Below are 27,326 nucleotides of genomic sequence, written 5' to 3' on the forward strand. Positions count from 1 at the left end.
CTCCCCCTGTAGCCTTTGAAATTTTCTTTACATTTGTTTACTTGACTTGCCTTGTATTTTTGACGTTATTCAATAAAAAAATAAATAAGAGGCACAAAAAAATGTTTTCTAGAAATCACTTAAATAAGAGCCATAGACTGTTAGAAAAACAGGGATAAAGCTGCCAGAAGTTAATGAGTTATTTTGATTATTTATTAAATTATCCATTAATTGTATTAATGTCTATCCAGAACCCTAAAACAAACTCTGATAGTAATTAAAAATCACACTTATACTGAATAATACTCATATTAGTCATTAAATTACCCAATGAATTGTATTTTATTAATGTCTACCCCAACCCTCACAGTAACATAAACAAATACGTTAACTATTGTTATATAGTGTACAGTTGTGTATCCTGATATTTAGAGTGTTTAGTAACACCTTCCGTAGCCTTCAGTATGATATTTTTATCATATTTATCATAAGATATGATATTCTTAGTCCTTTTATTAATCCGGGGTCACCACAGCGGAATGAACTGCCAACTTATCCAGCAAATTTTTACGCAGCGGATGCCCTTCCAGCCGCAACCCATTTCTGGGAAAGATATTTTTCATAAAATAATAAAAATGAATCTGCATCATTAATCAATATTTTTAAAGCTATATTTTCTAGTTGATTTTAAAAATTAGCAAATAAATTAGTCCCTTTATAAGAGAAGGTTTGGGAACCCTTGGTCTGAAAGTCCAATAAGCACTTACACTAACACACAGGTGTCAAACTCAGCTCCAAAAGGGCTGCAGCTCTGCACAGTTTAGTTCCAACCCTGATTAAACACACCTGATCAAACTAATTGAGTCCTTCAGGCTTGTTTGAAACCTACAGGTAAGTGTGTTGGAGCAGGGTTGGAACTAAACTATGCAGGGCTTCGGCCCTCCAGGAATTAAGTTTGACACTCCGGCACGAACAGAATAACGAGGACACAGTGACACCTAGTGTTAAATCATGGCCAAAGGAACAACTTTATTTCTCAAACAAAACAACATAATACAAACAAGTAGATAATCATTGAAAACACTTTCATATTGTTTAGTTTGGCCATTTCATACAGTCGAACACCTCAGTTTGATTACAGTACACGAACCAAACTGCTCACACACTTCAAGATAAAGATCGTATCAAATTCTGTCAAAGAAACATTTTATAAAGCTGTAATATTTACTGAAACAACGGTCAAATGATATTGATCCAAGGGTGTGTTTGAGCAGCATTGCTGACCTGCATGCAAGCTGATTAAATGCTCACACTGGGACTGAACAAATATAGCAATATCATTTGACTAAGTGCTTTTAAAGACCTCTTTGTGAACACAGTACAGAACGACTCCATTTGAAAGAGTCTCATTCAACATCACAATTATAAAGCATCTATATATATATATACACAACTTCAAGTCAACTGATCATTTCAAACATCAATCAGTGTTCATCACTTGCGCAAAGAACGATAAAATATGTGCCAAAAAACTGCAACATAACAGCATATAACAACTCGGGACGTCTATGAAAAAAAATATCCATAATGCTTGTTGACATTTCTAATGCAAATAAAAACTAGTGTTATATTTCTCATTTATTCAATGTCCTTTAAATACATTCTCTAGACCGTATTCGCTCTCTTTAAAAAAAAAAAAATACAAACTTAATTACAATAAACATCTAATAGTATTAAGATTCTCACATTTCTCACAGAATTGTCTTTATATTAGCAGCGTGTTATTCAGACGACTCTTCAATGAGTTTTAAGGACTGGATTCAAACCAAGTAAATCACAAAAATAAAGTGAGGGGGAGAGGTACCATTAGTGCAACAAGCAATGCAAAAATATATTAAAAAAAGAAAGAAAGAAGAATTCCTCTCCGAGACGGGCTTGTGTGTTTAGACGTTAAGATGATGAACCTTCCTGTGAGATGGCTGAAATGTAAAGATTTGAACAGTTAGATATTTACAATCAGACACAGCTATGAATACTACTCATTTTAGCTGAACCAACCAACCTGTGAGATATTTTCTTTTTGCTTCAGCTCTTTCCTCTGAATCAAAGTACCACACAGTGATTGCATACCTGTAACACAAAAACACACACTTTTACATTATGCCAAACTATTCCTACAGCTACTCTACCTGACAAAAGCCTTGTCGCCAATCCCAGTTGTAAGAATAACAAATAATAACTTGACTTCTAGTTGATCATATGAAAAAGTGGCAGATGAATAATCTGCTGAACTGCATTCCAATCATCACAAATACTGCAGAAGATCTATTGGAACCCTCATGGAGCCAAGATTCTCACAGAAATCAGTCAAGTTTGGTGAAGGAAAAATCATGGTTTGGGGTTACATTCAGTATTGGGGTCTGCGAGAGATCTGCAGAGTGGACGGCAACATTAACAGCCTGAGGTATCAAGACATTTGTGCTGCACATTACATTACAGACCACAGGAGAGGGCAAATTCTTCAGCAGGATAGCGCTCCTCATACATTAGCTTCCACATTTAAGTTCCTGAAAGCAAAGAAGGTAAAGGTGCTCTAGGATTGGCCAGCCCAGTCACCAGACATGAACATTATTAAGCATGTCTGGGGTAACTGCACGTTCACACTGAAAGCGGCGAGAGCGTGAAAGTAGCTGGAAGTCAGCGGCGACAAGCGGCGAGGAGCAGCGCGGCACGTCTTCACTGGTGTGGGCATCGGGGAGAGTTGAAATCAAGTTAACTTTATGGTAATGAGCTATGAAGCGGTTCAGCGGCAAGCAATCAGAATGAAGAAGTCCACCGCTTGAGAGGAGTCCAGAAAACACAATCCTGTGAACTTTGGTTCCGACCACAGTTGTTCCCAAGCGTTTGATTATTGCGGTCGCCGGATTTTCATTCATTCATTCATTTTCTTGTCGGCTTAGTCCCTTTATTAATCCGAGGTCGCCACAGCGGAATGAACCACCGCCGGATTTTCAATTATTTCCTATGTTTTGTTACAGGAACATAATTTAAAAAGTTACTGGTGAATTAATGATGTTTTTTCTTTAAAAAAGCGGGAATGTCATGCAACAATACAAAACAGTATTGCTGCTTCAGGATATTTCAGACATATGGACACATTGGATAATTAAGTGGAGCAAGGCCACACCACATGCAACTTGATCTTCCATTGTTAAATGAATTTGATTATGAGTGTGCAACATTTTCCTGCTAGAAAGTATGTTTTTATGCGGGAATGTAACTGATATAATATGCTGCAATGGCCCCTTTAAATACGAGATCAATGTAGTGACCTTTGACTCTCTCGCCGCTTTCGGTGTGAACGTACAGTAAGATGAAGAAAGAGGCATTGAAGATGAAGCCAAAGAATCTTGATGATCTCTGGGAGTCCCGCAAGAACACTTTCTCTGCCATACCAGATGATTTCATTAATTACTGATCTGAATCATTGCAGAGATGTATGGATGCAGTCCTTCAAGCTCATGGGTGTCAGACACAATATTCATTCTTTTTCCACTGCAGCATGACTTTATATTCTATACTCTACATTATTTCTTTCAAGTGACAAGAGTTTTTTCTAAGCAAAGTTAGACATTACTGTCCTTATTAAATCATTAAGAAATCAAGGCATGATCATATTTTATTTTGGTCAAATAAGCCTAATTTAGAAGCCTTTGCCTTTCATATAGGCCACTTGTGATACCAAATGATCCACTAGAAGTCAAGTTATTATTTGTTGTTCCTAAAACTTGGATAGGAGACAAGACTTTTGTCAGGCATTGTACACTGTAAAAACAACATTGGGTTCCACACTATCTGTTTATGTTGGGACAAAATGAAGGAATTAAGTTAACTTATTACAGGGGTGTCCAAAGTCGGTCCTGGAGGGCCGGTATCCTGCTGATCTTAGCTCCAACTTGCTTCAACTCACCTGCCTAAGAGCTTGATAAGCTTGTTTAGGTGTGTTTGATTAGGGTTGGAGCTAAAATCTCCAGGACACTGGCCCTCCAGGACCGAGTGTGGACACCCCTGACTTATTAGTTTTTACAAATGTAAATGAATTAATTGAAAAACCGTTAGGTTGTCACAAAAAACTCAAGAATTTGCTTCAGCTCACTTTAAATAATGATGATAAGCCTTTATCTGTCACAACACTTACATGTAGAGAAATTGGACCCCAACGACCATACACAAATCTCACACATTTCAAGGTAAAGGTTAAGTGTAAGACAACTAACATCATTTATTGTGTGTAACATGAAAGCTAATGCATTCACCTTGTAGCATACGACGGCTGAACTTCATGAGGATTCCTTCGATCTGACCAGAAAAGCAGAAGCCGGTCAAATAAAGGCTCAATATCGGCTACGTAAGGTTTCCCTTCAGGAAAGATCCTCAGCAATCCCCCATGTTCCTAATAAAACACAGAGTGACATCTAATTATTAGTCATTTATAACATTTATAGATTTATACATCATATGAACGCTGAATAAAAAGGCTTTCCATTGACGTATGGTTTGTCAGGATAATATTATCTGAGATGTAACTATTTGAAATATGATTTGAGCGTTAAAAACATCTAAATATTAAGAAAATCCCCTTTACATCTGTTCAGATTAAGCTCTCGGCAATGAAAAATATGTTTTAATATAGTTACAGTAGGAAATTTACAAAATAGCTTTATGAAACATGATCTTTATTTGATATTCTAGTGTATTTTTGCATAAAATAAAAATAATTTTGACCCATATGGGCTACCGATGTGTTTTATGGTTATTTCCAGACATATATACAGACTGGATTTGTGGCCCAGGGTCATACATTTAAACTAATTAATCAATATATACTGATGTTTTAAGTTTAATAGAATTTCACATTAGTTTTACCTCTAGTTTTCAATTACCAATGTCAGCTGTAGTTTTACTTGTAGTTCTTTTTACTGGGAATTCAATCCAGCCACATTATTACCACAGGCTAGTTATAACTATAGATTAAAAAAACATAGTTATTTTTAATTCTTACATAAATTTGTACAGTTAAATGATTTGCAAATGGTGTTGAAATAAAGTAAAAAGTACCTTGGCATTCCAGTTTTTATTCAGATAGTAAATACAGGTGACGCAGCGGCCATCAGCATTAGGGTTATCTACATGTTTCACATATCCAGCTCCATTTCCAGGATAACAAGCCACCATTGCCTGAAAAACAAAACACATGAAACTAAGTTTGATGGATATTTTACATTACAATTTATAATTCAGTTATAATCCAGATAGCCTATGTTATCTCTTTGTTGCAATCTTTTACTTTATTTCAATTTATGTATTTGATAAATCAGTGGCTAGTAAATCTTTAAGGCTCTTTTTGAACAACTAAAAAACACAAGTAAGTTTGTAAAGTTGCAGTAAACAGTAAAGTGGCCCATTAAACAACACTAGATAAATCTTGTACTTCAAATGTACAATGTGTAATTTTCGCCACTAGATGACGCGTTTTCACAACAAACCAAGGCGTAGTTTGATGACGCCCGTGAATGAGTGTGGAATCATAGGAGTTGTGGTCTTCATTAAATACAACAGGACAGGTGCAGAAATCACGAGCTAAAGTATTCAACACTTTTATCATGGTAGTTTAAAGCAGGGTGAGGCAAAAAGAAGATCGCTGAAGCCACTGATAACGAGAGACGAACGCAATGTGTCACGCAGTGGAACTTTTATTATGCCGCAGTCCACGGCTTCCGGTTTGGTGTTTTCATGTTTCCCTCTTGGTTAGCATGGCGAAAAATATCTGGATTTAAACATTCTTGGAAACATTTCGGGTAAATGTAAGTACATAACTCATCAAAGTACATAACAGTGTTCTACTGTTTTTTGTATATGTTAATGAAAAAGTCGTATTGTGCCTTTAATCTATTTTGTTGGTTGTTTTAGTCTAAAATAAATGTATAATGTCTAAATATATCGGCTCATGTCACAAAATATTAGTCTGTTAGTGGATAAAATATACATTAGACTAAAATTGTTTCTAAAATGGTTTCAGTTGTAAACAAATTACACACACACACACACACACACACACACACACACACACACACACATACATATATATATATATATATATATATATATATATATATATATATATATATATATATATATATATATATATATATATTAAATCTAAACAACAAAAGTTTTGGGATCTTGTGACCACAGCAGGTGACAAACTTATTTTAAATCGTTTGCTTTTAATTAATTTACTACGTTGTAAACTCATTTCTCCAATACCTTTGCTGGTCAAACAAATGTTGAACGTAGATGTTCAATAGTTGTTTAAACAGTTTTATTGTTTAGACTTTCAAATATTTCTGTCTGGTCTATTTTTATCGTTAATAAGATATGCTGCTTTGTTTACAACTGAAATATCAGATTTTTTTGTTTGTTTTTACACTTTAACATATTTGCAAATGTTACACTTTGTAATTATGTATTTATATACAATCAGTGTATATACTTTTAGTGCTTTACAAATAATATACTTTTGATAATTCCCAAAATATAAACAAAAATTTATAAACAAAAAAGTCTTTCTGTGTGTGTACTACACACACACACACACACACACGCATACAGTTGAAGTCAGAATTATTAGCCCCCTTTGAATTTTCTTTATATTTCCCAAATTATGTTTAACAGAAATTTTTTTTTTTTTTCTTCTGAAGAAAGTCTTATTTGTTTTATTTCGGCTAAAATAAAATAAGTAAAAAAAATGTATTAACTATTTTAGGGTAAAAATTATTATCCCCTTTAAGCTATCCCCTTTAAGCTATATATTTGTTCTATAGTTTACAGAACAAACCATGATTCTACAATAACTTGCCTAATTAACCTGCCTAGTTAACCTAATTAACCTAGTTAAGCCTTTAAATGTCACTTTAAGCTGTATAGAAGTGTCTTGAAAAATATCTAGTCAAATATTATTTACTGTCATCATGGCAAAGATAAAATAAATCAGTTATACACACACACACACACTACCGGCTTCTCCTGCTCATCAAGACTGCAATTATTGGATCAAAAATTCAGTACAAATTGTAAAATTGTGAAATGTTTTTTGCGCTATAAAATAACTGTTTAAATATAGTTTATAATTTTATTTAATAATTTATTACAGTGATTTTAATGCTGAATTTTCAGCTTCATTACTCCAGTCTTGAGTCACATGATCCTTTATAAATCACTCGGTTAATTAAAATTGTAATAAATATTTAACAATTTAACTTTTTTTTTTTTTTTACATACAATAAATGCTGCCTCGATGAACGGAATAATTTTCTTAAAAAAAAAAAAACATGAAAAAACCTGACCATAAACTTTTGACCGGTGTGTGTGTGTGTATATATATATATATATATATATATATATATATATATATATATATATATATATATATATATACATATATATATACACACGTCTATTCTTAACTTTTGTCAAGTGTACTTCACTATTACAGATATACAAATACAAAGTTCAAAGTGAACTCAGTTCTTTATAATGTGTATAATTTCAATTGTCAACAAAGCGTTACTTTAAACAGATCACAAATACAATGCAGAACTCAACCAACAATAAAAGGGTTTAGAAACATTAAACATTTAACGAAAACAGTATTTCAGTCACATCAGTAAAGACTAAACATCTGTTTCACTAGCAAAAATATTTAAGAGAGGAGCTTTGTGTGCTTCATTGTAAAAAGCTAATTCTTTAGCATATTCTAATACAAATAATAATAATCATAGTGCAAAATCTGTAATTTACCATTACAAATAAAATGTTATAGTGCCCAAAACTAATGCACTTGATTGTCTAGTATTTTACATATCTATTATATAGAAAACAATATACACTGTAAACAAACCAAAAAGCACAATGCAATGTTTTGGCCTTGACGATTGGGCATTTAGACAGTCTAAACAACAATAAAACTGTATAAACCAGCAAACTATTAGAGCAAACCGTTTCCGACTCACTTCCATACATCCTGCATGATTGTTTAACAATCAAAAGTATTTCAAAAGTGAACATTCATGTTAAATTATTAAAATCTAATCACGTTCAGCTTGATTATTATCAACAAAAATGCAATGATTATTAAACAAAGAACATAATATCTGCAATTTACCATAACAAATATGTTCTTAAAGTGTTCAAAAAAAGCTCTTGATTGTCTATATCCTCTAAACAGATACTAGGTAGCCCTTCCCAATACGAACACACACACTCACACACACACAATATGGGCAACAGTCACCGGTGCCCGTGTTTACATTTCTGCAGAGCAGTCTTTATCACAGTCACATTTCCACAATAAGAGCGCATACGCAGTTTGTCGTCACAGTCATATGTAAACATGCAGCAGCAGAGCGCGCAGGAGGAAGTGTGTGCGTGAGTGTGTGTGTGTGTTGAAGAGAGTGAATCTGGCCATAAGCCAGAGCTCTGGGGGTTTAATGACAGAGCTACGTGTTGCGCGTGAGTCCACAGACACACACACACACCATACAGAGCTCTGATTCAGCACCATTTACTCCCATGCACTCACTGTCAATGTGAAAGCGTTCCAAAACACTGGCTTAGCAAAGATCATTATCACTGGAGAAACGAGATTTAATCACAGTTGTAAATGAGACAGATACACTTATAAGAAGTTGGTGTAGAATCCACTGTGAAACTTATACATTTGATTAAAGTGACAAATAAATCCAAAGGAAACACTGAATTAGAGCATTTATTTTGAAGTGAAATAGTAAACTACAGACGTTTTCACTCGGAGAAGTGGATTTAGTGCTTGATTCTGGTCTAATTGTTTATATAATGTACAATACTTTTTTTTTTTTTGCTATTTTTTAACATTTTTTCTACTTCAAAATGAGAAAAGTACATTGACAAACACTTTAATGCATTTCTGCTTTACAATTTAAAGATTAATTCACTGTGTTATCTGCCAATTATTTGTATTGTTTAGGATAAATTTTGTTTCTAAATCTGTTTTTCTTGTTAATAATGCTTTAAATGAATACATCTGTTATTAATATCATTATGTAATTCAGTTTATTTCAACTTTTTTATGTACCTAAACTACTCTGCTATCTAAAATACAATATTTACACTTTAGTAAACTACTAAAAACCTCATTTAGGGGATTATATTTAATTAACCATGTTTATTGTCTTACTCTAATCACTCCCTATTTTTAAAATTATCTTAATATTGTAATCATTATTATATATTTATACACTGTAAAACTTAATAAGTTAAGGTAACTCAAACCATTTGAAATAACCGATTGCAACAAACCATTTCAGTTCAAAAACTAATCCTAATGAGTACTTTGAACTTGATCCATTGAGTAAATGAAGCGGTTTTAGCACAGTGAAACCAAATAAATTAAGAAAAATCCAACCGTTTGAGGAAACCGATTGCTACAACCCAATTTGAGTTACAGTTAGTAAACTAATCTATATGAGCACTGTGAACTTACTCCATTTAAGTTGAAGTAATGAGGTATTTAATTAACTTGTTACCTTCAACACTGAGTTCAAAACTCTTTTCAAGTGAGTTGAATTAACTTCCAGTAAATTTTGTGTTAACTATTTCATTTGATAAAGTTGACTGTTAGGTTTTACTGCGTGCGTGCGTGTAAACACAAAACATTTATATATATTAGGCATGGGCTGGTATAGGTATCTAGTATGGTAACCTTGGATAAAAATATTACGGTTTCACAGTTTTCATGTTGTAAAATAAGTTCTTTTTAAATGTTTGGGAAAAAAAAATTCCCTCCATTTACCACAATATATTTCATATTATAAAACATTTATGATATTCATGCGTTTTTTTGCAGAATATTTTACCTTGACTTTTCCAAACCGCGATAAACCTTGAAACCAGTTATTGTCTCATGCCTAATATATATATATATATATATATATATATATATATATATATATATATATATATATATATATATATATATATAAACAATAAATTTTTTTTTACATAAATCATATAAATTACATAAAAATAAAGTGATTGAATTAATAGTTCTGTAGCTCCTGGTCAACAATAATTGATGTGACTATGCGGATGCGCACATTGCGATATCAATACAGAAACGATATATTGAGCAGCCCTTATATATATATATATATATATAGACAGACAGACAGATATATAGATAGATAGACAGACAGACAGACAGACAGACAGACCGATCGATCGATAGATAGACAGACAGACAGACAGACAGACAGACAGACAGACAGACAGACAGACAGACAGACAGACAGACAGACAGACAGACAGACAGACAGACAGATAGATAGATAGATAGATAGATAGATAGATAGATAGATAGATAGATAGATAGATAGACAGACAGATTGTTATTATTGTATGTGTGATTTTAAATGTGTTACTATTTCATTCAAAAAAAGTGTCTTTTTAACACAAACATTATACATTATATTTACATTTATTTAAAGCGACTTTAATACAATTGATGAGGTATTCAGCGATTCACTAGAGGAGGCAATACACACAAGAAGTGCCTGTTATATAAAGTAAGAAGTTTTTTTTAAGAGAGTGAGAGAGAAAAAGTGTTTCAAGATGTGGTTTTGATTTTATTTATTGGGGTTCAGGTTGTTCTTGGAAGGGATGGGTTTTAGATGTCGTTTGAAGGACAGCAGTGAATCTACAGTCCAAGTGGGAATGGGAAGATCATTACAACAGCATGGAACATTGACATTGGAACACTATATTAGGGCTGCATGATATTGGAAAATCTGATATTGCGATTTTTTTTTTAAACATTTTTCTGTGATAAATAGTGTTATGTGAATACAGTCTTAGAAAATGGTGAATAGCTCTATTTGGTTTTTCTAACAGTAATTAGGTACAGAAATTTGATAATCACAATGCAAAAATGCTTCTCCTACTTTGTTTTGTCTTGTTTCTAGTCCAAATATCAAAAAGAAAATCTTAGATCAAGTAAAAATATTGTTTAGTTTATCACCATCAAAAGAAATAAGTCAAAATCAAGAGTTTTAAGGAAATGATCTTGCAGTGGGGTTAGTGAAAAAATCTTGTTTTCGCTTTAAAATTCTAAGTAAGAACTTTTTATTTCCATAAATCTTATAAATTCCATATAAATACAGTAATTAAATACATTTCTGTAGCTTCTGGTAAACAATAATTTACATGGGACATTGCATATCTTTGCGATGTGATTATTGCAGATGACCACATTGCAATATCAATGACGAAACGATATAGTGTGCAGCCCTACATTATATCAACTCAAGTGTACAAGTTATGTTATTATTCCCAGATCTGCTTTTGTCAGCTGCTATTAAACCTGCAATATTCTACGAAAATAACCGGCTGGATGTACATTATACCTATCCTAACAAATGGAACTTTTGATTTTAATAATATATGAGCAAATATTGAAATTATATAATCGTATTAATAATTAATAACACTTTTTTGCATTGCTGTGTCATGTTAACTGCTAAGTGTTAACAAACAGACCTTATTGCAAACCATCATGTTACCGTTAATGAGGAAACCGGTGAAACAGAATCAGAAAATAGCCTATTTGTTTCTCAACTCCAGTGCAACTCTTGTATGCGCAGCTGACTAGAGTAAAAGTGTCTCTTCCTGTGGCTCCAGTGCAGTGAGAGCAGTCACGTATACTGTTCACAACAGCAGAAACTCAAAGCCTATCTCTGCCATTCATCACCAGCACAGTAAAGACAGTGTGTGCCAAACGCACTCTACTGTAACTGATCAAAACAAAGAGCCAAACAAAGACACAAACTAATGCCTGATGGACTGAAATCCTGCATTCACCCCAAAGAACAAGCAAACTCTATGCTGTGAAAAATAAACACAAATTTAAATGTCCATCCTATTTCAATTAGAGAATACTGGGTTGGTAAACTTGAAAATAAACCAATATTTTTATTTTGTAAATATGCTGTAAGTTGATCAAAATCGACAGCTTGCATTGTTATAAAGATTTCAGGCAAATTATGTTTTATTTTTCAAAGAACCCTAACAAACAAGTGTTATATGTGGAAAATAAATTTTAAAACTACTTGGGGTTTTTCCAGCCTGATCTCACGAGAAAACATAAGTATTTTATGTTTTGCCAGTTTAGTGGCAAATTTGTACGAGTTCAGTCGTACGAAATTGTACGATTTTAAAAAGTAGGCGTGGCACCTAACCCCACCCCTAAACCCAACCGTTATTGAGGGATGAGAAAATCGTACTAAATTTTAAGAATTAGATCTTACGAATTCATATGAATTATCCACTAAATGAAAAAGTTACGAATGGCTGTGAGACTGTGTTAGGTTTTTCTGGATTTACTAATTTAGCAGGTATGGGTTTGAGTAAAATGTTAATATTTTTATTACTATATATAGGTAATAATAGATTTATGTTTCACATGTGAAATAAAAATATTGCTATTCATTACTTTTTGTTTGTTTGTTTTAAAATGACAACTGGTCAGAAGAATAACAAAAGTTTTTCATTTGTTGTGAGTAAAAATCTGAGTTATTCCACCAAATGTTGACTCTTTACTTATTGTTTTGAAGTTATAACCAAGTTATAACATGAAAGTCTGAAAATGCGACCTTTTTTATTGTTTTCTACCACAGAAAGTTAAATGAAAATGAAATGGAATCAATATCAGTAGTTGTACTCAAACCATAACTCTTTTTTTTCTTATCTGCATGTATATGTTTTTATAAAAAATAGCTTATTGCTAATAGCATTGTTTTGTTAGTCATTATCAAACTTTTAACACTTGGTATGGGTAATTAACAAAACATAATGACATGTTTATTTATTTATACTTTATATATGTTTGTATATATGAATCCTAGTTTTGCAACACTTAAAACTATGAAGTTACAATAATAATATAATGTTTTATGTTCCAATTTTATCGATTAACAGTTGTTAAATAGTAATTGATTTAATTACTGATATATGATTCAAATTCATTTACAAATATATTTTCCAGCTGATAAAATATGAATATGAAAGTTTTATTAATCTTCAAACTTAAAGTTATTAGTCTTATAATATTTTATTTTTAATTGAAATCAATTAACAGTTGTTAAAATATTCAATTACTGATATATGATTCAAATACTTTTCCAGTTATGGGTTGCAGCTGGAAGGGCAGCCGCTGCGTAAACATATGCTGGATAAGTTGACAATTCATTCCGTTGTGGTGACCCCAGATTAATAAAATTACTCAAATACATTACAGACTTTTTATTTTCCAGCTGATACCTTTGTATTTTATGTTTGACTGTTATCGATTAACAGCTGTTAAACAGCAATATTCAGTTACTAATATATGATTTAAATACATTAAAACTTTTTATTTTCTAGCTGATACTTTTGCAAACACGAGGACAGGTATGACGATATGAGTTTTATAACATAAGTTATTACTCTAAAAATATTTTATGATTAACTTTTATCGATTAACAGCTGTTAAACAGCAACATTCAGTCACTGACATATGATTCAAATTCATTTCAAATATATTTTCCAGATAAAATAAGGATGCAAACAAACATGAATCCAAGTTTCATAACAGGACTGTTAGCGATTAACAGTTGATAATTGGCAATATTCATTAACTAATGACTAAAACACATTAAAACCCTTTTTCTTTTCCAGCTGATACTTCTGCAAACATTATAATATGAATCCAAGTTTCATAACACTTCAAGCTAAAAAAAGTTACCAATCTTATAATATTTTATGCTCGACTGTTATCGATTAGCAGTTGTTATACAGCAATATTAAATTATTGATATAACTGAAATACCTTAAAAACTTTTTATTTTCCAGCTGATACTTTTGTAAACATGACGATATGAGTTTCAGAACGCTTCTAAAAGTTACTAATCTTTCTTATGTTCGACTGTTATCAAATAAGAGTTGTTATACAGCAGGGTTTTTCAAAGTCTAAGACAGTGAGCCTCCCTTTTGACACAACTTATCCATTGGCGCCCCCCTCCTCCCAAACACGCACGCACACACACACACACACACACACACACACACACACACACACACATATATATATATATATATATATATATATATATATATATATATATATATATATATATATATATATATATATATACATAAAGACACAGACAGATGTCAGACTGTTAACTCACTTTTATCATCATTTGCATGAAAGTGCAATTATTTACAGAGTAATAACAAGTATTTTAATATAACGTTTTTAAAACTAGGATGATGGTTCAATATGAATAGAACAGTTCCAAGAACTGTCCATCCCAGTCAAAATAGTGGAAGTTTAGTGGGTCTAATGCTGTCATTAGCCAAAATATTTTGACAAACCACACATAAAGGTGGTTCATCAGCTGGTCCTGTCCACATAAATCATAAACTCAAATACTGATCATCATATCGTCGTCTTTTGGGTTTAAGCCCTGAATTTGAAAGCTTTTGTGGCGAGGGGGCGTGGCCGAGCGCCGTGGGAACGGAGTGAGGCCACCGCGTAAGTGGATACACTTGCGGTGCGCACCTGCCTCAGATCCCACGGAAGGAGCTCTGGATCATAAAAGGAGGAACAAGGGCAGAGGAAGCCGAGGGAGGACCGGACCCGGACATATTTTACTTTTGCTTTCAGTTTGACGGCAGTCTCCGTGAGGATCTGCCGTCCGTTTGTTTTGGTTTAGACGGAGCTGCCGTCACTGTCATTAATAAATCACTTTAAAACTGCTTCGGTTCTCCGCCTCCTTCCCGGCGGCCAAAGGGCCGTGAGCTTCATTACAGCTTTGAATCGGGGTGGGTCTCAGAAACCGACCCATTGTATTAGCAGGCATATACCTGTATTCACAGAAGCGAATTCACAGCTATGGCCTTCTGGGTAAAAAAGGTTTTCTTATATTTGACGTATTATTTTTTCTTTGTTTAATTAAAACGTTTAAATATAATAAAAAATACATATAATAATTAAACTTAATAATTATATTTTTATTATATTTTTTTCCCGCGCCTCCCCTGACATGCTCTGGCGCCCCCCAGGGGAGGCGCGCCTCACACTTTGAAAACCCCTGTTATACAGCAATATTCAATTACTGATTTGACTGAAATGCATTCAAAATTTACATTTTTGCTGATACTTTTGTAAACTTGTGAATCCAAGTTTCATAACGCTCTCATAAAACAAATCTGCCTACTTATATTTTATGTTTGACTGTTATAACAGATGTTAAACAGCAATAAGCCTATTTAATTACTAATATATGATGCTAATTAACTTAAATATATATTTTCCCAGATAGGCGACTCAGTGGTGCTGTAGGTAGTGCTGGCACCTCATAGCAAGAAGGTCGCTGGGTCGCTGGTTCGAGCCTCGGCTCAGTTGGTGTTTCTGTGTGGAGTTTGCATGTTCTTCCTGCATTCGCGTGGGTTTCCTCCGGGTGCTCCAGTTTCCCCCACAGTTTAAAGACATGTGGTACAGGTGAATTAGGTAGGCTAAATTTTAAACTGTACGAGTGTGTGTGTGGATGTTTCCCAGGGATGTGTTGCGGCTGGAAGGGCATCCGCTGTGTAAAAACGTGCTAGATAACTTGGCGGTTCATTCCGCTGTGGCGACCGTGGAATAATAAAGGGACTAAGCCGACAAGAAAATGAATGAATTTTTCCAGCTAATGTAGGGATGCAAACAAACATGAATCCAAGTTTCATAACAGCACTGTTATCAATATTCAATTACTGATATGATTGAAATACATTACAGCTGTTAGGTTACTTTTGTAAACATGACAATATGAGTACAAGTTTCATAACACTTCAAACTAACAAAAAATACTAATCTTATAACATTTTATGTTAGACTATTATAAATTAACAGCTGTTATACAGCATGATTTAACTACTGATTTGATGGAAACACATTTAAAATGTTTTATTTTCCAGCTGATACTTTTGTAAACATATGAATCCATGATTGATAACACATGTAAAAGTTACTAATATTATATTTTATGTTTGAATGTTATTAAACAGTTGTTAAACAGCAATACTCCATTACTGATTTGACCAAAACACATTAAAACTTTTTATTTTTTAGCTAAAACTTTTGTAAACATTACAATATGAATCCAAGTTTCATAACACAAATCTGCCTACTAATATTTTTAGTTTGACTGGTGTAACATTTGTGAAACAGCAAATAAGCCTATTTAATTACCTATAACCCTAACTCTAGCCCTGCTGATATGATCCTAATTAATTTTAAAATATATTTTCCTAGCTAACGATGGAAACAAACATGAATTCAAGTTTCATAACAGGACTGTTATTGATTGACTGTTGATAAACAGCAATATTCTTTTACTGATTTGATTGAAATACATTAAAACCTTTTTATTTTCAAGCTGATACGATATGAACGATATGACAAAACACTTCAAACTAAAAAAAGTACTAATCTTACCATATTTTATGTATCACTCAATTAACTGTAAAACAGCAATATTCAATTACTGATATAACTAAAACACATTAAAACTTTTTACATTTCCAGCTGATACTTTTGTAAACATGACGATATGAATCCAAGTCTCATAACACTTCCAACTAACAAAAAAGTGACTAATCTTATATTTTTTTATGTTTAACTGTTATCAAATAACAGTTCTTAAACAGCAATATTCAATTACTGATATATTAATTAATTCATTTTAAAAAAATGCTAGCTGATGGTATGTATGTAAACAAATACGAATGTAAGTTTCATAACACTGACTAATCTTATAATATTTTATGTTTAACTATTATCGATTGACTGTTGATAAACAGCAATATTCAATCACTGATGACTGAAATACAATAAAACTTTTTATCTTTTCCAGCTGTTAAGTTACTTTTGTAAACATGACTAAGAGAATTCAAGTTTCATAACACTTCAAACTAAACAAAACACTAATCTTATAATATTTTATGTTCGGCTGTTATCAGTTAACAGCTGTTATACAGGAATATTTAACTACTGATTTGACTGAAACGCATTTAAAGCTTTTTATTTTCCAGCTGATACTTTTGTAAACATGACAATAAGAATCCAAGTTTCATAACACTTCAAACTAAAAGGAATCTGCCAACTGCACACTTATATTTTACGGTCGACTTTTATAACAGTTGTTAAACAACAAGCCTATTTAATTACTGATGAATGATGCGAATTAATTTTAAAATATATTTTCCCAGCTAATGTAAGGATGCAAACAAACAATCCAAGTTTCATAACAGGACTGTTATCGATTAACAATTGATAAACATTCATTCATTCATTTTCTTGTCGGCTTAGTCCCTTTATTAATCTGGGGTCGCCACAGCGGAATGAACCACCAACTTTATCCAGCACATTTTTACGCGGCGGATGCCTTTCCAGCTGCAATCCATCCCTGGGAAACATCCACACACTCATTCATACACACACTCATACACTACGGACAATTTAGCCGACCAAATTCACCTGTACTGCATGTGTTTGGACTGTGGGGGAAACCAGAGGAAACCCACGCAAACGCAGGGAGAACATGCAAACAACACACAGAAACGCCAACTGAGCCGAGCCGAGGTTCGAACCAGCGAGCTTCTTGCTGTGAGGCGACAGCACTACCTACTGCGCCACCCCAATTGATAAACAGCAATATTTAATTATTAAAACACATTAAAACCTTTACATTTTCCAGCTGTTAGGCTATACTTTTGTGAACATAACGATAAGAATCCAAGTTTCATAACACTTCAAACTAACAAAAAAAAAACAATTTTATAATATTTTATGTTCAACTGGATTCACAGCTGTTAAACAGCAATATTTAATTACTGATATGATTGAAACACATTAAAACCTTTTTATTTTCCAGCTGACACTTTTGTAAACATGAAGATATGAGTTTTATAACCCTATATTCAATTACTTATGTAAGATTTAAATTCATTTAAAAATAAGTTTTCCATCTGATGGTAAACAAATATGAATCGAAGTTTTATAACACTTCAAACTGAAAAAGTCTTGTAATATTTTACGTTCAACTTTTATCAATTAACAGTGATATATGATTCAAATGCATTACAAACATTTCATTTTCCAGCTGATACTTTTGTAAACATGACAATATGAATCCAAGTCTCATAACAGTTATCTTATACTAAAAATAATAATCTTTTAATATTTTATGTTTGACTGTTATCGATTAACAGCCGTTAAACAGCAATATTCACTAATATGATTTAAATACATAAAAACTTTATTTTCCAGTTGATACTTTTATAAACATTTTATAAAACAAAATATGAATCAAAGTTTCATAACACTTCAAGCTAAAATAAAAAAAGCCTCTTTTACTCTTATAATATTTCATGTTCGACTGTTTTACGAGTTTTTGAACAGCATTTTTTAATTATGATTGAATGATTTTCCAGATGATGCATTTGTAATAACTTTAAAGTGACACTTAGCAGCATGAATCTTACCTTTGACCTCGCACGAATGCTTTTTCCCAGTCGTCCCACACACAGAGAAATGAGTTTGTCTATAAGGGTTAATAAGAAGTTGACGGCTTCGGTTCCCCTCTCGGTCCCATTAACCCACGTTATTTTATCTCCTCTGATGTTCCTCCGGCAAACTCCACTACTTTGCCCTGCCAGCTGCCCGTCGTTGAGAAGCCCACAGGAATGCATGCGTTTGACCTGCCCCAAAACCATATGTCCTGCAATGTCCCCCAAAAAATGGTCCACGTAAAAAAAGCCCTGATCCAACAAAGCCGGGACAACCTGCGCAAAAGCCAAACTCTCCAACTGCGTGTCCAGATCGTGCTGAAGAAACGGCATTTTGTCCTGAGGCTGGTGCATTCAAATGAAACTTTTTGTTTTGTTTTGTTTTGTTTTGTTTTGTTTTAAGAGAGAGATGTCTAAATTGTGTGTGCTCGTCCTTTGAGAGCCGGGCAAATAATGCCAATGTTTTATAGGGACTCTGAATGCGCGTCCATGAGCGCCGGAGGATCAGAGCTCTGCGCACCTGACGAGCATGTGAAACGTGCAGAATGTGTGTCGCGCTCCGATGGGCGGATATTCATATGAAAAACCCCATTCAGCGCACTTTACTCCAGCGAATGAGGCTCGAGAGCACGTATTTCCTATGATCGACACCTTGTTAACCTGTAGGGGGCGCTCGGCGGATCAGAGGGCCAAGCACTTCAAATAACACGACATTTGCTCACACTTACATCCTTGAAAATGCATGGATTTTAATCTAACGTTTTTAAAATGTCACAAGGGCTTAGATTTTGGATTTTAAAACAGCTTGACATTGTTAATGTGTTGCTTTCATAATATTTTGTACTAAACAGATATAGCACCAACACTGTAAACAATTATAAGATAAGTTAGTCCTGACAGCATGTGCTTTAGGTCATTATGACTCAGTAAACTGTGAATCGTGTTGTAACTTAATTACGCAAGCTGTTTTAAGTCATATTAACATAATACAAGTTCAATGGACTCATAAGGTTTATTTGTTTCAGCTTAAAAATTAAGGCAACCAGGATTTTTTTACAGTGTAGTATTAAAGAAGTAACATAAAAGAAATGTTTTTGCATGAAAAGAAAATTTTGGATCCTGTGAACATGTCTGCAGCATGATATGCTGGCTGTTTTAGGATGAAACTTTAAATAACATGATATTTGTTTACATATACATTCTTGAAAATGCACACATTTTAATCTGATGTTTTATAAGGGCTTAGATTTGTTATTTTGAAGCTGCTAGGATATGTAATTGTGTTGCTCGAATATTTTCTTACTAAATAAAGGTTAATAATGATTAAACCCACAAGGAATTTCCATGTGCAGATTTTTAGCCCATCATTAATTCTGTTTATTTACTTGTGTAGATGTGTGTAAATTTATATTTATTCAGTTTTTAAATAATTTTTTTGTAATATCGACTAATACAAAAAATATTCGTATGATTTTTCTTACAATACAGCTTGTAAAGTAATATTGTACGTCTGTCTTTTAGTGGAGATATTTTATGAGAGACTTTCTTTGTTTACCAAATAAAGTTTATCTAATTGGAATTTTATTATAAACACTAAATAAAAGTTAAAAAGGTATTTTTTAATTTATTTACTCCCAAAATAGTTTTGCATCCACATAAACCCGCAGATTTTTAACAAAATTCTGCACAGAAATAGCAAAAATTGTCCGCAGATTTTGTATGGCCCTAATTTTAAGTCAAATAAAAAAATGTTTTTTGCTTTTAAATAAAAAGAAAACTTTGTTTCCTGTGTACTTGTCTGCACCATGATATGACTGTCGTTTTTTAGGATGTGAGTTTAAATAACACAACATTTGTTTACATTTACATTCTTGAAAATGCATGCATTTTAATCTAATGTTTTCAAGATTTTACAAGGGCTTATTTGGGATTTTGAAACTCCTTGAATGTTATTGTGTTGCTTTTGTAATATATATATATATATATATATATATATATATATATATATATATATATATATATATATATATATATATATATATATATATATTTTTTTTTTTTTTTTTTTTTTTTTTAACAAATAGGTATAACATATTCACTGTAAACAAATATATGATCAATATGTTTTAGGTCATTGTGTCTTAGAAAATAAAGTTAGAACATGATTAATTTAGTTTAATAAGTTACACAAGCTGTTTTAGGTCAGTTTAACATAAGTCCAATGGACTCATAAGGTTAATTTTATTCAGCTTAAAAATTAAGGCAACAGGATTTTTTACAGTGTAGTATTAACTACAGTTACATACAAAGTCACATAAAAGAAATGGTTTTGTATAAAAAAGAAAACTTTGGATCATGTGCACATGCCTGCAGCATGATATGCTGGCTTTTTGTAGGATGGAAGTTCAAAGAGCATAACATTTGTTTACATATACATCCTTGAAAATGAATGCAGTTTAATCTTACAAGGGCTCATATTTGGGATTTTGAAACTGTCAGTACATGTAATTTTATTGCTTTAATGATAATTTTTTTTACTAATTTTAGCCTAATAATAATTAAATAAGTTAAATAAGAAATGTTTTTGCTTTTGCATAAAAATAAAGTCTGTGCATGTCTGCAGTATGATATGGCTGATATTTTACAGCATTATTAAAAAGTCAGTAACATGCCTATTTCTTTCTTAGAACATAACAAAAACGCATGTGTGTGTATGTAAATATGTAATTTACCACACTTGCTGGAATTAAAAATGCACCAAGGGCTTGAATTTGACTTTAAAAAAAATATAGTAGGTAGCTACCACAGATCTATATATTATCTATTATACATCAGTGACTAGGCTTACCATGTGTTATCAAAACATTTAAACTTCAAATTGCAATATTTTAAAATTTGTAATATTATTTATTCATATCCGATGTACAAATTGCGTTTAATCTCTGAAATCGCGATTAAATAAGCCTACTTTTAGAGCTTGATTCAGTCATCGTAAATAACAATGATTGGTCCATTTTGACTGTCGATAACAAATGGAACGAGGGTCACGTGATAAAGCCGCCTACGTGCGAGTTCAAGCAGTGCTCTGAAAATGATTTACATGTGAATTAATGGTCAAACTGAGGAGTTTATCTGCGGCATTAAAAACACATGGTGAGGTGTTAAAACAACGCATTGTGTGGGTAATGTTTCAGACATCTTAATTACGTTCAAGATGCTTTAAGAGGCAGAAAAAATGTTATATAAATGAGTTTTGTTAAATGGCCTAACCTTAAACAACTTTTTATTAATGCCTGTTCTTCTAATATAGATTTTATAATAATCCTGACGTTGAGCTGTTTATAGCCTCTATTTTGTACATTTTTATTTATTTATTGTCAATCCTTATTTGTCGTTTTAAAAATGTAAATCAATTTAATTTTAATCGAGAATATGAACACATAAGAACAAAAACACAAGAATAAATAGATTAAAATACAAGAAATGTGGAGCAAATGTAAAATATCAAGACTGAACAGAACATGTGACACATTAGATCATTATTTTGTTGGTTTAATAACGTTTGTTTGGATATAGGCCTAAATAAATATTTAATCTAATATAAATGTCACCCAGCCCTAAAATGTAAAAGCCATAGTCTATTTTTATATAAAGACCAAATATTCTAACATTAATATTATAAATTGTATAAAAATATTTCTAATATGTTTGTAATATCTTTATTTATTAATTCATTCGTGATCATGGATTTTACTAATAGCCTATGTATTTATTTATTTATCATCATCATCATTAATTCAAGTGTTTATTGCTGTTAAAATAAATTACATTTTGCATTCTTTTACTTCAATCCTATCCATAGACCCATCACTCGTTTAGGCCCCCTGAGGAACCCCAGACCCCCGTTTGCAAACCCCTGCCAACACTATACTACGTGACAAAGTCCAGTCCTGCAAGCCCCGCCCACTGAAGATCCCCGTTTCACACTGAGCGCCAGTCTGTTTGCTTGGTGAATTTCTCGGAGTTCAGCCGAAATGTGCTGATTTACTATCAGTGAAACCCAGCAGCTCAAACCACAGGCTCAACTCCTGTGCATTCATTCAAAGGCAAACAGTTTATCAAGAGGGAAATGTCACCATAAAGTAATCAAGACCGCCCTAGTTTAATCTCAAACAGTCTGCCTTTAGATGTAGTGTACGTGACAGCTCATCGTAAGATGTTTAAGCTCATTTAATAGTCATGCCCGACCCCGACCGCCATTGAGGAGCACAAGAGCCGCATGTACGCGCACAAACAAGGGGGGGTTTCCAAGAAGTGCATAAAAACAGCGCTTTACATCAATCACACAACATGCATGAGTTTTCTTTTTCTCTTCTCTTCTGCTCATAATTGGGAACTTTTGCAACAACAATCTTTTATTGAATCAGTGTAAAGCATGCACAATCGTTATTATCATTAAGTATTAATAAGTCAAGTCATTTAATCATAATTAAAATATTATTAATCCTCTTATGATCAAACTTTGCATTGCACCAGTTGTTTTTTGACGACGAATCTGTGTCAAATCAAAGCATAAAACCTCATGCACATTAAAAATGAATAATTAATATTAAGATTATCTCAGTTTCTGTATAGTGAAATGCATCCCTTTTGGACCTGTAAAATAACGCAGAATCTTTAACATTTCTTTTCAAGATGTGCATGCACTTTAAAAATGCTTTGTTATTGTAACCCAACATTGGGTAAATTAAAACAACCGCTGGGTTAAAATATACATGTAAAAATATACATTTTAATTTAAACTGTAAAAAAAATTATAATAATAAACCCCATTGTTGGGTTTGTCCATGTATATGTCAAATATGGACAAGCCTAACATTGGGTTACTTACAACCACTCATCGGTTTTTACAATAAAGTTTTGTAGTGGCAAATTTGAGCTCAGTCATAAAAAATGTGATTCTTAAAATGCGTGGCAGTAAACCCAGGGTGTGAATTACAGGGGGGTTTGGGGGGGATTGACCCTCCCCCCGATTAACGCTTGATCCCCCTGAATGACATCAAAACACGATGGGGATCAGCACTTTAATTGTAAGAAATAGCTTTCTCTGATCACTGGTCTACATCTTAAATAATAACAATTAAAAATGTTTAATATAAGTATACATACGACCCCCCCCCCCCCCCAACCCCATAATGGTTTATACCAGTGAATGCATAATGCGCCAATCAATGGAAAAATATCACCAGCCTGAAAACATGGCAGTTATTAACTTAAGTATTCACAAAACATTCATTCATTCATTTTTTTTTGTCGGCTTGGTCCCTTTATTAATCTGGGGTCGCCACAGCAGAATGAACCGCCAACTTATAGCAACTTATAACTTAAAATAGCTGTTTATATCTGCATGTAGCCTAGAAAATTAAAATAAAATAAAAATCATAGTTTCTATAGTTTGATCTACAGTAACCTCTAAAATAGTCACTAATATCCCTCAAATCACTGAAAACATATACATTTAATTAATAAATCTGATTTATTAATAAACTACTCCCAACCGTCATTGGAGGATGAGCCATATGAATTAGCCAGGAATTGCCACAAGCTGATTGTTCACTATTTGTTCACTTTAAAAAAGCTTTTTTTATTTCTTCAACTTTGGGTCAAACTGTTACATTCTCAGAAATAAAGGTACAGGAGCTGTCACTGGGAATTTAAAAGATTCATTGTACCCAAATAGCCCACAGTGGTACCTAAAAAGTGCATATTAGTACCCAAATGTACCTAATAAGTAGGCCCAATCTGATCATCATTAATTCTGTTTATTTACTTGTGTAAATGTGTGTAAATTCGTATTTATTCAGTTTTTAAATTAATTTTTGTAATATTATTGACTAATATGAAAATTTGGTATGATTTATTTACAGTACAGTTTGTAAAGTAATATTTTCTGGCTTTTAGTAGATATATTATATGGGAGACTTGTTTTGTTTACCAAATAAGTTGGATCTAATTTGATTTGCATTGTAAATATTAAATACAAGTTAAAAAGGTATTACTTTTTATTTCATATATTAAGGTTTTAGTTATGATACTCCCAAAATTATTCCGCACATCAGCAGATTTTTACCAACATTCTCTGCAGAAATGATAGAAAATGTCCGCAGATTCCGTCTGGCCCTAATAATAAGTAGGCTATACCAACCCTTCAGGTACAAGTATGTAGGCTACTTTGAAAAAGGTACTGCCCCAGCGGCTCCTGTACCTTTATTCCTGCGAGTGTAGATTAAAAAGTTTAATTTAAATGTTATTTACCAAAACAATGAACTAAACTTTGAGTTTGTCCATATTTGACCCAACATTGGATTGACAACCCATCATGTTTGCGCGTGTCGTCTTCCGTCTTCTGATCAACTTCGAAAATATGCATTGCAACAATTAGACCTGTTGTCTATAATTGGCCATGTTGCAACTTGCAGATGAAAGCATAGCTGCATTTCCAAATACAAGCACAAACACCTTCTGTTTGTGTATTTCTTCCAGCAATCAATTCCTTTGTGAAACTTAAACAGTTTTGAAACAAGCAGAAGATGAGTTAATGATGGCAGAATAAAAAGATTTGAGTATGTCTCTTTAGACACTGCCGGTGTTCATGCACCTTTCAATTTTGATTTTTTTTTAAACTTTTAAGTAGGCTTATTCATTTTAACACACTTTATAATGTATTTGTTTGTAGTCTTTAACTGTGTTACATAATCAAATTTTAAAAGTTCTGTTTTCGTGATGCTAATGGTCTCTCCTCACCTTGTGTCTGCCTGTGATTTTGAACTTGTCCAGTCTGCCGTCCGCGCACGTGATCAGTTTGTCCATGCGGGTCAGCAAATAGCCGATATTTTGGCAGCTGCCCTCGGTGCCACCGACCCACGCAATCTTGTCTCCGCGAATAGCTTTGCTTTTGTCCAGTTTTTGGCTCGCCAGCTGGCCGTCCTGCATGCCACCGCTCTGGTGAATGCGCCGGACCTCCTGCAAAACGCGCTCCCCGATCCGGTCCCCCAGAAACCGGTCGATAATACACAAGCCGTAGGAGTTCATGCACGGGACCACGTACTGCAGCACGAGTTTCTGCGCGTTTAAACGCTTGTGCTCTTTGCATTTAGCCCGGTTGCTGCGGGGGTTCCTCAGCTCTTTGGGCAGCTCATCTGGATCGTTTCTGCCGGTTTGGGGCCGGTTCGGGACCGGGCAGGGATTTCCGCGCTGATCTGCCATAGAGTTTGTAGAAGTGCGGCGCTCCTGTCAGATGAGATGAGAGGGAGAGTCTGAGTTACGTGAATATCATCACATGTGGCACAGCTTAAATTAGAGCACACACACACACATTAGAGATGCTCAGAGGAAACATCAGATTGGTCCCGAAGGAAAAAGCGTTAGGCTAAATAATGTCAGTGAAAAGTCAGCATGTCATAATTGTCAAAGATTGTATCATTAACATCTAACCATTTATTATTATTATTATTATTATTATTATTATTATTATTATTATTATTATTATTATATAAATTATCACCATTTAAAGATTGTCATAAACATCTGGCTATTTATTATCATTATTATTATTACTATTTTAAAAATTGTATGATTAACATCTAACCGTCTATTACTTGTATACTTATTGTACCAGATTTATATCAGCCTGCAGCCCGAGATTGGTTACTCACTGATGCTAAGCAGGGCTGAGCCTGCACTATACTGGATGGAAGACCACAGGGAAAACTAGGTTGTTGTTGGAAGTGGTGCTAGGGTGTACTCGCACTATGTACAGTTGTCTTGAACCGCGCTAAAGAATGCTTGTCCTCTCTCCTGACGACCTGCACTCAAATTACATTCGGGCCTGCGCACGCTTACGTCATCGAGGATGCGCTGTTCAGTAGAGAAGCCTTCTCGCTCAGCACAGTGGAGGTTTCTTTAGTTATATCGTTGTAGTTGTTTGGGATGCAGTGACACAGTCAAATATTTCACAGAACACATCAGCCACTTTTGGCGCTCATGAACAAGTCCTCGTGTTGCAGATATTAGGAGGTTTGCTGTAGGTGCAGCTGTCGTGCAGTGATGTGTTTGCATCTTTATTAACTACGTCAGTTTGTGTTCATTGAACAGTAATAAATCCATATGAAACAACCCTGTAAGAGTCACGTCTTGTCTTCAGTTTCAGGCTCAGGCGCGCTTTGCACTCACACTATAATCGTACCGCGCCAAAGCCCAAGTGAACTGCGCTCAGGCACACCTCTTCCAACCGTGCCTAAGCCCGATTCAGAGAACTCACAGAAACGGGCCTGGGCACGATTTGAATAGCATAGTGTGAGTAGGCCCTTAGAGAGGCCAGCAGGGGGCGCTCAACCTGTCATCTGTGTGGGTCCACATGCCCCAGTATAGTGAAGGGGACTACACTGTCAGTGAGCGCCATCTTTCAGATGAGATGTTAAACCGAGCTCCTGACTCTCTGTGGTCATTAAAAATCCCATGACACTTCTCGTAAGGAGGGGTGTAGCTCCAGGCCAAATTCCCTCCATCCACCCTTATTTTGTGCTATACTATATAAATCCACATTACCTATTTAATACTGTTTTAATGATTTTATTATTAACATATGACCATCTATTAATAAT

The 27,326-nt window shown here is 33.6% G+C and overlaps 1 protein-coding gene and 1 long non-coding RNA gene across 3 annotated transcripts in view; one reads left to right on the top strand and one right to left on the bottom strand.

Moving 5' to 3' along the window:
* Nucleotides 1–978: 978 nt before the first annotated feature.
* Nucleotides 979–26,153, bottom strand: egln3 (egl-9 family hypoxia-inducible factor 3). Of its 2 annotated transcripts, none has more exons than NM_213310.2 (5): nt 18,640–19,221; nt 5,098–5,217; nt 4,296–4,432; nt 2,042–2,109; nt 979–1,958 (listed from the first exon to the last, which is right to left on the bottom strand). In NM_213310.2, exons 1-5 carry the CDS (start codon nt 18,994–18,996, stop codon nt 1,930–1,932), a joined length of 711 nt encoding a protein of 236 aa, NP_998475.1. In that variant the 5' UTR covers nt 18,997–19,221; the 3' UTR covers nt 979–1,929. The 2 variants fall into 2 exon arrangements, with proteins under 2 accessions (NP_998475.1, XP_005169871.1); XM_005169814.6 differs by lacking the exon at nt 18,640–19,221 and adding an exon at nt 25,468–26,153 and having other exon boundaries at nt 984–1,958.
* LOC108179745 (uncharacterized) overlaps nt 5,764–27,326 on the top strand; it is a 30,578-nt gene continuing 9,015 nt past the window's right edge. Inside the window, exon 1 of the long non-coding RNA XR_001796288.4 lies at nt 5,764–5,843. This is a non-coding gene — a long non-coding RNA (uncharacterized lncRNA). The remainder of the gene's footprint in view (nt 5,844–27,326) is intronic.

This window comes from Danio rerio, chromosome 17 (genome assembly GCF_049306965.1).
Source record: "Danio rerio strain Tuebingen ecotype United States chromosome 17, GRCz12tu, whole genome shotgun sequence".
Lineage (NCBI taxonomy): Eukaryota > Metazoa > Chordata > Actinopteri > Cypriniformes > Danionidae > Danio > Danio rerio.

What these genes read in the sequence shown, in the direction of transcription:
- egln3 (XM_005169814.6), bottom strand. Translation starts at nt 25,929, where the DNA reads ATGGCAGATCAGCGCGGAAATCCCTGCCCGGTCCCGAACCGGCCCCAA. An exon ending in AAATCACAGGCAGACACAAG is followed by an intron (nt 5,218 to 25,467) that starts GTGAGGAGAGAC and finishes TTTGTTTTTCAG; the next exon opens with GCAATGGTGGCTTGTTATCC. An exon ending in CAGCCGTCGTATGCTACAAG is followed by an intron (nt 2,110 to 4,295) that starts GTGAATGCATTA and finishes TTTGTGTTACAG; the next exon opens with GTATGCAATCACTGTGTGGT.